This window comes from Neovison vison, chromosome 7 (genome assembly GCF_020171115.1).
Source record: "Neovison vison isolate M4711 chromosome 7, ASM_NN_V1, whole genome shotgun sequence".
NCBI lineage: Eukaryota > Metazoa > Chordata > Mammalia > Carnivora > Mustelidae > Neogale > Neogale vison.
Genome location: NC_058097.1, coordinates 123345385 through 123359054, shown reverse-complemented (window position 1 = coordinate 123359054; position 13670 = coordinate 123345385). Strand labels below are relative to the sequence as shown.

The 13670-nt window shown below is 53.1% G+C and overlaps 1 protein-coding gene across 3 annotated transcripts in view; it reads left to right on the top strand.

Moving 5' to 3' along the window:
• The window catches only part of B3GAT1 (beta-1,3-glucuronyltransferase 1), a 29955-nt gene that overhangs the window by 12109 nt on the left and 4176 nt on the right, over window positions 1–13670 (top strand). Inside the window, exons 2-5 of one of the 3 annotated variants that reach the window (XM_044258250.1) lie at window positions 8344–8456; window positions 8605–8751; window positions 12037–12545; window positions 13240–13536. In XM_044258250.1, the coding sequence (XP_044114185.1) occupies window positions 8640–8751; window positions 12037–12545; window positions 13240–13536 (918 nt within the window). In that variant the 5' untranslated portion in view covers window positions 8344–8456; window positions 8605–8639. Of the gene's footprint in view, window positions 1–7242; window positions 8457–8604; window positions 8752–12036; window positions 12546–13239; window positions 13537–13670 lie in introns of those variants that run through there. The other 2 variants (XM_044258248.1, XM_044258249.1) reach the window with 2 other exon arrangements.

Sequence of the window (13670 nt, the reverse complement as noted above, 5' to 3'; positions counted from 1 at the left end):
TTAGCAGGAAAGACGAAAAGTTTTGAGTGTGAGCAAGTCAGTTAGGGGGGAGGGCCCAGGCAGTGAGCTGGTATCTGAAGAAAGATCACAGTAGGTGGCTAGGGGAGCAAAGATATGATCTGGACCTGCATCAGAGGGATGTGCCCCAAGGCCTAGGGGCAGGCCAGGCCAAAGGTGAGAAGCCCCAGCTGATGCAAAGAGGGGGAGGATCTAGGGCATTCCTGGGACTGGCTGAATATGAATGAAAGAAGGAAGGGATGGGGAACTACTCTAGGAGGAAAGATGATACTCGAATCTTAGTCATGTTGTATTTGAGGTCACAGTGCACTATGCCAGACAATAAAAGAGACAACAGTTCCACACTGGAGATGAGGAACCTGAGGCTGGAGAAATCAAAGGTACTTCTTAATGGCCCCATACTATAGAAGACCAAGGTCAGCCCTTGAGACAGGGAGATGTCCCTTCTGCCTAGCCCAGCCACCTGTCCCCACTGTCTCCTCCTTTGGGGATAATACAGGGCTTTCAGGGCCTGTGGTTTCCACCCTGCCTTCCAGCAGCCAGAAGTTCAGCTGGAGGGAGTTGGAGGGAAGCAAGGCCAAGCAGACCCATCTCAGGCCCTTTCCAGGGCTACAAGGTTGGCAGTTGTAACTGCTTCTCTTATTGGCACCAACCCTGTGTCAGATAGTTTATACAGATTTTGCCTCATCACCCTAAAAACCCTAGTGAGGGAAATACTGTTTTTATTCCTGTTTTATAGTTGGAAAAACCAAGACCCAGAGAGGTCACCTTGTCTAAGTCACACAGGAGGAGGAAGGCCTCTAGAATTGTGCCCAGGGCTCTCGGGGTCTGGGCGTAGGCTCCCCACTGCTTCAATACCCATCTGTGTGCCACTTTGCTGAGCAGAGGAGAGCAAAGGAAGATGGAAGGGAGGCAACAGAAGACTGTGACTGTGGTTAGACCCTGCTGTCACCTCAGCAGCCATGGGGGCCAGACAGGAGCTGAAGGTCAGATGGGGATCTGACCTCCTTGTTTTGATAGACAGACTCTGAGGTGTCCCCCGATGACTCCTGACTCCTGTTGTTCTTGCCTTTGGATAACCTCCTCCCCTTTTGTTGTGTATGACACCTGTGACCAGCCTCTCGCAGTAGAACGTGGCAGCAGTGGAGGGCTATCCCTCCCATAAGTGTGTAGGACTCTGTCTTGTTAGTTCAGTGGCTCTAGATCCTCCCCTTGCTGGTTCAATGGAGCAAGTGACTATATTGGAGAAACCTGTATGGCAAGAAACTTGGAGCAGTCTCTAGGAGCCGAGGGCAGCCTCTAGGAGCAGGAAGAGTGACACTCGTTCCCATGCCTGAAAGGTAGAGGACTCTGCCAACAGCCTGTGCTTGGAAATAGGTTCCTCCCAGGTGAGCCCTCCAGAGAATAATGCAGCCCAGCCAGCACAGTGCAGGCTTGGGGGCCCCTGGGCTGTGCGGCCTGGGCTTCTGAGTCACAGAAACTGAAGAGAGTAGATGAGGGTCACTTTAAGCGGCTGAGTGTATGATAACTAGTTAGATAGCGGAAGAAAATGAAGGCACTCAGGAGCAGTGACCTTCCTTTCAAAAAGTTGGCATGGTTGCCGGAATGGGCCTGGGATGAATATGGAAAGAGAACAAGCAAGGAGGGCAAAGGAGGTGAGGGCGTTGGCACTTTGCAGGCCCAGAGCCCTCTCCTGGCCCCAAGGCCCCAGCCAAATGCCGTGCCAGAAACTGGGCTGCACGGCACTTTGCAGGGACTGCTTCCCTGTCCCACAAACTCCAGAGCTAGGCATGACCCTCTCGGCTCTCCCCCAGCCTGCAGGCAAGGGCCGGGCGGCCAGGTGCTGCTGTTTGCCAGACTGGGACTCTCCACTGTCCTGCGGGTGACCAGGGCATCCCTGCTGACCGTCTTGCCCACCCAGCCCTCCGCTTTTAGCCCTCACATCCTGCCGTAGGCTAGCTCTGAACGGGGGTGCCCCACGGGCCTTGGGCCACTGCCCAACTCTCCACAACCCTCCATCAGGCCTGTGTCCTTCAACAGGCTGTCTCCCAGGCCACTGTGCACTCCCTGCTGTCCCCACTCTTGAGGGAACGAGCTGGTCATCTGTGTGCTTGGCCCCAGCCTCTGCAGGCCGCAACTGAGAGTAGCAACCAATGTCCCCACAAAATAAAGCATTTTTTTTTTCTCTAAGGGCCTCCGGCCTGGAGGAGGCTCTGGGATGTGTGGACGCCTCCCTGCCGGAAGCCCACAAGCTACACAATTCAAGGAACTTCAGTGAAACCCGCTGGGGACCATCTCTTATTATGCAATGAACCAGAATGGACTTGGCCTTGCAAAGTACCACGTGAAACCAAACCCCAATTTTTATTTCTTACTGAATCCAAAGGCTATTTCAGAAAAACCAAAAAGAAAAACAAAGGAGTTACCTAAAAGAAACAAACCATAAGTTGCATTTTCTGACACTGCTGGGCTGGAAGAAAACCAAAGCGTAAGAGTATGCCTTATGCCAAGCCTGAAATGAACGAACTCTTCTTTCTGCCCAAGCGCGTGGATTGGTTTTCCTAGCTAGAAAGGGACAAGATGGGGGAAGATCTGGAAGCCATGCCTTCCATCCTTTCAGAAGTACCCAGGAGCGGAAGCCAGCAGTGGCTGGGCCCCAAGGCAGGACACAGACCTCCCCAGGGCCTGGATCATCCTCTCCTCAGGGATGCACCATGAAGGCAGGATGACGGAGCTCCTCCCTGAGGCCCTGGGCCTGACCACCAGGACGGCAGGCCAGTGGTGGGCCCCAGCAAGCTCAGGAAGCCGTCCCTGGGGCCGAAGTGATGGGTGGAGAAGGCAGGAGGCAAGCACCAGGTCTGAAGTGAGGCGAGCTGCATGGACCTGGAGGGGCACGCTGATTCAGAGTCCAGGGCCTGAGCGGGAGCTCTGCCAGCAGCCGATCAGCCCTGGGCCAGTCCCATAGCCCATGTAAGCCTCCGTTCCCTTGAAGATAAAATGGGGATACAGTTTTCCTGCCTTCCTCACAGGGCTGTTGGGAAGATCAAAGGAAGATGAATCCTGTTGGCCCAGCATTAGGCTGTTACAGGGAAGGCTTACAGTCCCAACCAGGTGTCCCACAGGACCTCACTTCACTTTTTCTGAGGTCATGGGGACAAGAAAGGAAGAAGAGGAGCAGGAAGCCTGCTCACTGCAGCTCCTTGGAACTCCCCCGACGAGTGTCCAATGCCTGTGTGCTGCCCCTTCCCCAGCAGGAGCTGGTGGCTGGAAGCCAGGGCCAGGTTGGGGGATGGAGAGTGGGGGTAGCCGGGACCGGGTGTTGAGGCAGAAGACTGGGGCTGGGTTAATGAAGTATGGATTGACTGGCCAGGCGCTGATTAGCTCTGGCATTGGGCTTTTCCTGAGCAGTGGCAGCAGAATCAATACTAATCCCTTGATCCCATTAGGGGCTCCTGCGGGTCTCAGGGACAAAGTCTGTGCCTCTCTTTGAGAGGCGCGCTGTCTGGGGCTAAAGGGTAATGCTAGATAGAGTCTTGACCAGCATCCCTCCCACTATCTTCTTTTAAAATTTCCCCTCTCTCTGCCTCCTGTTGCCACAGCCCTGCTCCCATGCTCAAAGGCCTGGTGCCTTCCCTAGTCACTCTGGCTGCCCTAGCTCTCTCCACCCACCCACCCCCTCCTTCTGGGTCCAGACCAGTCAGGCTGGCTGTGCTTCTGCGTGGGGAGGCCTCAGCATCTGCCTCTCAGCCCCAGTGTCTCAGGCTCCCAGATGACAGAGGACAGCTTTTTCCCCTCACACATGCAGCAGAAGCTCTCTTAACAAGCCTTTCCTCGACTGACTGCGCACATAACTGATGTTCTCCGCCCCATCTGTAAAGCACAGGAGTGGCTGCCTTTGGAAGCATGATGCTGGACCTCCCCTCTGGCAGCCCACTCCCGCTTGTACCAGCTGAGCCGCATGCTTACGGAGAGGCCATAATGATTGCTCCCAGCCTGTTTACAATGGTCATGCTTGCTGTCACCATCATAGGGTATTATAGGAACCAAATATTGCAAAGAAATAAAATGTGTTGTCCTTATGAAAACTAAGTTGAATGCTCTCAAAAGACTCCATAAGATGACTCTAGGGGGAAAGTTCTCCAAATTAGGTGAAGATGTGTGTCATAAAAAATCTTAGAGGGTACAGTACTTGAATTGCTCACCAGGTATTCTTCAGGTCCTGGACCACTTCAAAGACATCAGCACTAGAGAGCGCAGGCAGTGCGTGGTGGTGAGGAGGATGTCAGAAAGACAACATGGAACTCAGCCCAGCTGTCTCCTGGCTCTAGGAAAGGCTAAGGCCCTGTGTCAAAACAAGCTCGCCAGTGCTGAGTGGTTTGGATTTGGGGAAAGTGACCACATACAGGGAAGTCCTGAGAAAACATCAACTATTGAGCTCTTGGCACTTTAGAAGTTACTTAAGTTGAAACATACATCATATGTGCGTATTTTGAAGGACTCTTCACTTTAATGGATTCCTTTGACTAGCCAATTACTGTTCCCAGTCTTATTGGGTGACATGGCTTTAACGTCCTCCAGAGACAAGTGGCTTGGATTGTTTCTGAGCTTGTTTGTAACTAAACTCCATCAGACACGCACACACACACACACACACACACACACACGTGCGCACACATGCACTCTGCAACGTGAGTACTCATCACAGGTCACCCTGAGTGTTGTTAAGGGAGCCTCGAAGACACCTGTGTAAAGTCCCTACCTCCCTCTCTCTGGGCTGGGAGATCCTGGAAGGAAGCCCCTACCTCCCTCTCCCATGCTGCTGCTTTGCTTTGCCGATAGAACCTGACGCAGTGCCTGCCCACTACAGATGCTGAGTTAATATTTGTTGAATGTAATTAAATAACGCTCCTCTTCAGGGACTAGGGGCATTGATGTGGTTTTCGTTTGAACACCTGTAGGCTCAGGAGGAAGCCTTTCTATCCACTTGGAATCATTCAGCCTTGAAGCCAACCTGGCCTCCAGCTCTGCCTCCCCAGGCCCAGCATCTCCTGCTCCGCCTGACTGTCTCTGTCCCATTCTTGGGCACTTCCTTCAGGATCCCAGATGCCCCCTGGTTCTCATACACAGACCATGACACCCTTCACCCCAGAGACAACTTCTTATAAATAGGTCTTCCCAGACATGGACACTCTCCATAGCTATTAAATCATGACTACGTTCCATACAAAGTTGTTAGTTTGGCTTCCTGCCTTGAATGCCCACCTGACCCCACTTTTCCCACATAAGGCATTTCTTCTTTGTCACAGAGGCCTAAAGGTCTGAACCTCAGGTTGAAGCTGGTCACAGACAGGGGTGACCAGTGTCCGATGGAGAGTCACGGCCCCAGCAAGGCCCCTGCAGTTTCCCATCAGCCACCCCTCACAGCCTCCACTCGATGCTTCCTCAGGCAACCCACTCTTCCTGACCTTGCCTCCTCCCCTCTGCTGGCCTCTGGGTGTGGCCAAGCACCTGTTCCATCTTTGTATTGATTCTTCTGCCCTAGCCAGTGAGGGCCCAAAGGAATTCTGAGGTCTGAGCCTGCAACCACAGGCAAGCTACTGCCCTCCTCGCAAGGCACAAACAGAGGAGCAGGCTGTGGCTGGCGAGGTGGTCATCCTTGCACTCCCATGTCCCACCCAAGCCCAGGTCTGGGGTAGGAGTAGGTGCAACTCCCAGGACCCTCCCCTGCCCCAGGTCCCATTTTCCACAAACCTGCCCCCTGCTGGCCAGCCAACTTTCTCCAAGGCTGAGGGCTCTGTGCGGCTTAATAACTGCCTGGTAATTAGCTCCACAATTTTGCTACTATGCTTATAATAGCCTCCATTAAAGTTATGGGGTTTTCAAGCCGTAATGGCTTCCAGAGTAATTAATGCACAACTGGGTTTATGGCTAAGTTTATTTTTAGAGCTTTTCTCCCTCATTCCCTCCTCCCTTTCCTTTCATAAATGTTTTGACCAAAAAGACTAGATGGGATCAAAATTATCTCCAGAGCCCCCTTACACCCTTGCCTACATCCTTCCCCCCAGAACCTGCTTCCTGCTCCCACCTCCAGGGAAATTCTTGGGCCCCACGGTGGAGGCAGCTTTTGCAAAGAAGGTTGGCTCTGAAGCAGCTCTAGGCCAGGGTCTTTGTGTAGACCTGTGCTCACCCTGCACTGAGCCGGCTTTGAGGCTCTGGGACCTGGAACCTCTCTTCCTATAGTCCCACTGACAGCATGGAGGCAAAGGATCAGCACTTAGGTCTGGCTTTACCGTGACCTGATTACAGCCTTGGACAAGCACTGATCTTCTCTGGCCTCAATGACTTCCTCGTGAAATGGGGTTACAACGGTACCTGTGGCCAGAGGTGCCATGAGGATTGAGTGTGATGTGTTGAGCGTCATTTCTGAACATCACCAAGTGCTGCCTAACAGCTTGTTATTACTAACGACAGCCCAAGCAGACAATCTTGGGGAGGTTGAGCAAGTGCCAGAGGTAGGAGGCTTGGGATAAGGGGCTGCCCGAGGGGGAAAATGTAAAAGCAGGCAAGTGCAGGCACTGAGCAGGCTGAATTTGCATTCAGTAGATTGGCCCAGAGCTTGCCTCTCTGGTGCTTTCTCCACCCTGGACTTAACCCTCCCCAAGATGAAAGACATTTGGAAAGGCTTCTTTTTTAATCACTAAGAATCCGAAGGAACTCTCCCAACCAGGCCTCCTGGGAGCTCCCCTGTCCTCCATCAAATGTGGCCTGAGATCACCCAGCCAAACTGAGGCCTTGACTCAGCTCTTTGTAGCCTTGTCCATGGCCTTGGAGTCGGGGGCACAGGCTGGGGGTGGCAAGAGGTCACTCCACTTCGTCCTATTGAGCACACAAGAACCAGATAAGCCTCCTGGGGTAGGACATTGTGTTCTGTCACCTGATGGGGGCCATGAAAGAGGAGTTTTAGAATTATTCTCCCTGCTCTGTGTCCACATCGTTTGTCCCTGCCTGTAACATTTCAGCCTGGGGGACTTTCCATTTCCCTGAGGAAGGTGGGGCCGCCTGTTTACCACCTGCCTACAAGGAGATGGTGGAGGCAGAGCAGGCCTCTCATAGGTAGGTGGCTGGCGGGGACGTGCTGGCTGAAACAGCCGTGCTCTTCACTGGAAAACATACTTCTTCCACAAGGTGACAAACCTATTTGGAGAGAGGACCAGACAAGGAGAGGAAAACACACTGTTTCCCAAGCTGGGTGGGTGGGGGTCGGACAGAGGTTCTCCTTGACCTTGGCTCTTGACACTGCCAGAGGGGGAGAACATGTGCTACCGGGGCTGGACTGGGCAGCTTCCATTTCCAAGGCATATCACTGCCCAGGGCTGGGCACTAGAGGCAGTGGGCATGCCAGAACCAGCCAAGGGCTGCCTGGATCCTGCATCTTGCACAGGGCTCAGCACAGAAGGAGAAAGGAAGGCAGAGAATAAGGTGTGACAGTCTCCACAGTGGTCATGAGGGCTCTGTGCCTACTGTCCTTGTCACACAAGACAAGGCCCAGAGAAGGATGCTGCTGACAGACACTCTCTCTGCAGAACTGAGGCTACCGGGCTCATCCTACTTACAGAAAGGGAATCTCTCCTGGAACCCCGTTGTTTGCATTGTAAGTGCTGTCTCCTCAGCACTTACTAAGGGACCCTCTTCACCTTGCTGATATCCAAGCCATGTGAAATTCACAAAAATTCCCAACGAGATGTTGACAAAGGGAAGGCACTTGTTGCATTTCCTTCTGGGGCCTATCCCCAAAAACATCTTTTGTTGGCCCTCACCCCAAAGTTGACCCCTTTATCTAGGCTATGAAAGAAACCATCTGGACACATGTGGACATCAGAGTAGCTAACAGGTCTTGAGTTACTCACTCAAGGTACCAGACGCCATTCTGTGGCCTTTGTGGGTATGAACTAATTTAATTCTCAAAACCTTGTGAAATAGGTAGTGATCATACCCCATTTCACAGATGAGAAAACAGAGAGGCACAGACAGCACCCATAACTTGGTAAAGAGCATATGACTTGTTGGTGGCAGAGTTGGGATTTAAAACAAGGCACGTGTGTCTCAAGGTCATGCCCGTAACTTCTGGGCCCTGCTGAATCATGTAACTGGGCACCACCATGTCCCCATGCCTGTGGGGGACAGAAGCTCATTTCATTCAGGCAGGCAAACTGGGGCAGTCCTCAGGGAGATGGCAATCCACGCTCTACTGGGAAAACCCCAATGCTGTGAGCCCCACAGCAAGGCCCCAGGTCTCTGGCCATCCTGTTCTGCTCTCTCTTGCAGGTGTCCACTTCACAGGGTTCCTGATCGTGCTCTTGGACAGCCACCCCTTCTCAGTCTCTGGTCTGGCCAGACTCCGCAAACCTGCTTCCGCAATGGGTGGGTTGTGAGTGCTGGTAAGACCTGCTAGCCAACATTCGGCTTCTCTGCTCTCCCTGTGCCTGGCCTGTCCGGCCCATTCCTATTCTTTTCTCCCCTGTGCTCACCACTGTCTGCTGCCGTCGCCCCTGGGGCCACCCTTCTCCTGACCTTGCCACCGCTCAGGTAACGAGGAGCTGTGGGCCCAGCCAGCCTTGGAGATGCCGAAAAGACGGGACATCCTTGCGATTGTCCTCATCGTATTGCCCTGGACACTACTTGTCACCGTGTGGCACCAGAGCACCATCGCGCCTCTGCTCACCACGCACAAGGGTGAGCCCCCCAACCTCTGGCCCCAAGTCCCAACCAGGCTTCTGTTTTAAGAATGACCACAACCAACAACGATGGAGCTCATGTTTTCATTTATTAGGCAGCTGGGAGGTCAGTGACCTTACCTTTAGGGATGTCTTGGTCCCTTTGGGAATGTGAAGAATGTCCCCACACATATGTATGCCCAGAAACACACACACATGCACAGAGACATGTACAGAGACACACATATGCAGAGACCCCACGCACAACTCTGCATCCAGTCTCAGGACATGTAAGAATTGGATGCTCTCAGCTGTGGGTAGCGAAGGATGAATGGACAGGATTTCTGGCCTGTGTTTTAAAACTCTTCAGGGAGAGCATAATGTTTGGTTCTTTTTCCTGCTTAGGCAATCCTGACCTAGTCAGTCCTACCTAGTGAAAATAGGCCTGGATAGAGAAAAAGTCCCACAAAGCACTCGTGAATGAACAGGCTGGAACGAGGTTCTCTTGGCTCTGAGTCCAGAGATCTCCCCTCCACAGGCTGCCTTTCCTTCTCACACTGGGCTCCCTGTACCCGGCCCCTTCCATGTGCCCTTCATCTAGCCTGCCCCCTCATTCCTTGGTCTCTCATCTCACACTCTTCTACCCTCCAGTGTACTCCATGCACACACAGCCTCAATCCTCTAAGGCAGCAATTATCCTATTGAAACGTACATCACATTACAGGATAAAATAAAAAAGCACCCAGGCCCATCCCAAAGAGCCGTTGGATCCAGGGTAGGGCCTGCAGATCTAACATGGAGCTCATAAGCCCAAGTGATTTGGATGCCTTCAGTAGTCAAAAATCCTAGTCAGAAGCCAGGCTGCTTCACAGGTATGCAGTGGGTCCTGCTCAGCCCCAGAAGTTCCTGAAGCTTCCATGAGGAAGACTTTCCAGGCTGAAGATCAAGGAATTCTCACTGCCCAATGCTGAGCACTTAGAGCCTCTCCTGACATTTATCCTCCACCATCTGTCTTTGGTGCTCTTCATTTTGGAATTGTTATCCCACAACCACATCATTCCAGAAAGGTGAAAGCTACCATATGCAAGTGACATAATATCATGTGGATTCCATTCTTGGCAGAGCTCTAGGGTCAGAGGTGTCTGAATGTTTTGCTAAGCACCAATGCTGCTGCCTGGGGTTGTGGAGCTGGCATTCTGTCTCCTGAGTATACCAAGAGGGGCTGAACGAAAGCCTTTGAAATCATGTCAGGGTGGCTGGGAGGTCTTTGTGACTCAGACATTGCAGAAGCCCTGAAGACAGCACAAAGGGCTAAGATCACACTGTGGCCAGGTCAGAAGGCATAGAGAACTTTCCCAGGGCCCAGACCCACCTGTTTGGGAGGACTTAAATGGAAGAAAAAGTGGGGAAGATGGCTTTGAATCTTTCTTCCCAGGCCTCAGTTTCACTGACTGCAGAATAAATAAACCCTTATATATCTTGATCAGAATCCCCAACACCCATCTCTCGTTACCTCAACTTTGTTGTTTTTCCAATTTGACCCCAAAACCCTTCCAAAAAGTCGACTTTGATCAACAGAGGCTGAGCCAGCCTCCTGACGTGTGCATTCACACGCTTGGGGGCATGGTGTCTCCTGCCCCAGTTGCAGGTTCCATCACTGTATGTCTTATTGTACTGTTGACCTGTGTGAACTCCCTAAGAGCCCAGAGCTGGTACCACCTCCCAGAGCCCAGCGGCACACCTCATACAAGCACCATACACACCCCATCTGCTGACAGCGATGGGAAAGAGGAGAGGTGACAATGACTGACTCCCAGCATCCTCTCTGGGACCATACCTCTACCCCATGGTGAGAATGCTTCTTTCGTCCCTTCTCTGGCTGCGTGAAGCCATGCAGACACAGGGCTGGTAACTGTTCTCCCTCTATACACGAGGAAAGAGAACATGCCTAGCAGTGTTCTGAGTCTTTTACGTATATTGACTTAGTCCTAGAGTAACTCAGTAAAGACGATGTTGTTATTAGCTCCATGCTACAGTTGCTAACATTGAGGCATCAGAAGCTGAGGAATCTGCCCAAGGCAGTAGTTAATGATAGAACTGAACAGGGTCTGAGCCCAGCATTCAGATTCCGAAGTATGTCCTTTGACTTTTACCACCTCCTGCTGAGACGCTGGGAGAGCAGTGAGGGCCACACACTTGTTCAAACAAAAAGACGTAACTTGTAGAGGAGGGGCTCATTAAAAGCAAGAATACCAATGGCCCTGATTTCCCCTCTTGATAGAACTACTAGCATTAGTAATGAGGAAAATGTCCAGGATCTAGAAAAATGTTGGTTTAGAGCTGCCCCAGCCAGAACAGGCTGCCTTCAAGAAGGAATGGGTTCCCCGTGGCTGTGAGTGTTTCACCAGAGGCCAGGGCTCTGCAAGATTCCACACACTGTCCCTCGTGGTGTCTCAGGGAGTAACGCTTATACACTAGAAGGATGTTAGCACAGCTGGGGTCAGTGGTACAGCTAATCTCCCAGATGGTTGAATGAGTCCAGAATGTACAGATCGGGAGATTGACATGGAAGCAGCAGAAGACCTAAACCTAGGTTTCCACTCTGTCTTTTGGTGTAGGCCAAAATTTAAGAATATCTAAAAGTACAAACAACGAGTTCAGTATTCACAATTATCCTGACAACCACAGGCATAACCCTGGAAGGAAATGTGATACTTAAGGATGAAATTCTACACCAGGTTTCATAAGACCAGGAAGGGGGTGGCCCCGCTTAGGTAGAAATTTGTGAAAAATCGGGCTGAGCCAAAGTCAGGCTCGTCGAGTCCACAGTGTGATGTGGCTAGAAAAATCCTAAGGCTGGGCTGGGGCTCTGTGGCAGCTACACCAGTGCAGGGGGCAAGCGCAGGCAGCTCTGGCCAGATGGGGAGGGCAAAGCACTAGAGTAGGCAGCATCCCAACACTGTGTCATATAAAACCCAAAACATTTCAGAAGTGGGAAGGCAGTCTTGGAATTTGGCCAGCCACGCTCAAATAGCTACAGAGCTGTCAAATGTGAGAAGGAGGAAGAGGTTATTTCTGTGCCCTTTCAGGAGTCAGAACTAGGAAAATGCCCGAGAGAATTCCAAGGATGCAGCTTTCTCTCTTAGCTTAAAAGCTAGAGTCCCAGGCAGATTTCGGATGACAATCCTGCAGGAGTGGAGGAAGAGGTTTGTCTTAGCGGAACGGGTGGCCTCCTGTCCAGTACCTGAGGCCCGAGCCAGGCCTGCGCGGTCCGTCCCCACACCGTGTTCTCCCAACCCCACAGATGACGGCAGTGACCCCCGGCGCGACGCGCCCCCGGGCGCTGACCCCCGGGAATACTGCATGTCGGACCGTGGCATCGTGGAGGTAGTGCGCACGGAGTACGTGTATACACGGCCCCCGCCGTGGTCGGACACACTGCCCACCATCCACGTGGTGACGCCCACCTACAGCCGCCCGGTGCAGAAGGCTGAGCTGACACGCATGGCCAACACGCTGCTGCACGTGCCCAACCTGCACTGGCTGGTGGTGGAGGACGCGCCGCGCCGGACGCCGCTCACCGCACGCCTGCTGCGCGACACCGGCCTCAACTACACGCATCTGCACGTGGAGACGCCCCGCAACTACAAGCTGCGCGGCGACGCCCGCGACCCGCGCATCCCGCGGGGTACCATGCAGCGCAACCTGGCCCTGCGCTGGCTGCGTGAGACTTTCCCGCGCAACTCCAGCCAGCCGGGCGTGGTCTACTTCGCCGACGACGACAACACCTACAGTCTGGAGCTCTTTGAGGAGGTGTGGGACGGGGCAGAAGGCGGGGAAGTCGGGGGAGGATGCCGGCTCAGGGCCTCTGGTGTGGGGCCCCGGGTCTCTTCCTGAGGGGCCCTTTGGAATGGGCACATAGAGAAAACTTGGGGTTTGGTGGGGGTGGGGGTGGGGGGAGGATGCGGGTGCCAGTGCCAATTGGGGTCCGTGTAGACTGCGGGTAACCAGGGAAGGGATGAAGAAAACTCGCAAGTCTCATTTGTCACCACTAGTTAAAGGGAAGAAAGTTGGTGGTGGTGAAGTTCTTAGACCAAAGTCTTGGCCTTAGAAGCATTGTCTCAGTCAAGGCCTCGAGTGGGGTCATTCTATGTGGAACAGCTTGTCCTTGGTGTTTGTGAGTCATGAGTCTGGGGCAGGGGAAGGAGTCATTCCAGACTCTAAATTGGAAAGATGGAGGTTTTGCAGGAGAGGACGCTGGGCTGCAAGTCTTGCAGAGAAGAAGCATGTCCGCTGGGTGAGAGGTCAGGCCTTGTTCGCAGTGAGGCAGGTTTCCCTAGAGGTGCCCCCATGGAGAATGCATCTGGAGACAGGGCTGGGCTGGATCCCCTGGGACGGCTTCAGATGGCCTGTCTGCATAGAGTTAATCGAGTTCCCCTTCTCTGGGGACAGGTTCCATTCCCCATCAGCAGTGCCACCCGCCCTGACTCTGGATCCCCTCTTGTAGATGCGCAGCACCAGGAGGGTGTCTGTGTGGCCCGTTGCCTTCGTTGGTGGCCTTCGGTACGAGGCCCCACGGGTCAACGGGGCAGGGAAGGTGGTCGGCTGGAAGACAGTGTTCGACCCACACCGACCATTTGCAATAGACATGGCTGGATTTGCCGTCAACCTGAGGCTCATTCTACAGCGTAGCCAGGCCTACTTCAAGCTGCGTGGTGTGAAAGGAGGCTACCAAGAAAGCAGCCTCCTCCGAGAACTTGTTACCCTCAATGACCTGGAGCCCAAGGCAGCCAACTGCACCAAGGTAAACCCTCCCAGAACTGACACCTATAATGCAAGCTTTTTCCAGCCCATCCAAACCCTCCTTTAGATCAGAGGGAAGGAAATAAAGACCTCAAAACAGCCCTGCAAAGGACCAGTCTAGAGCCGTGCCTTCCT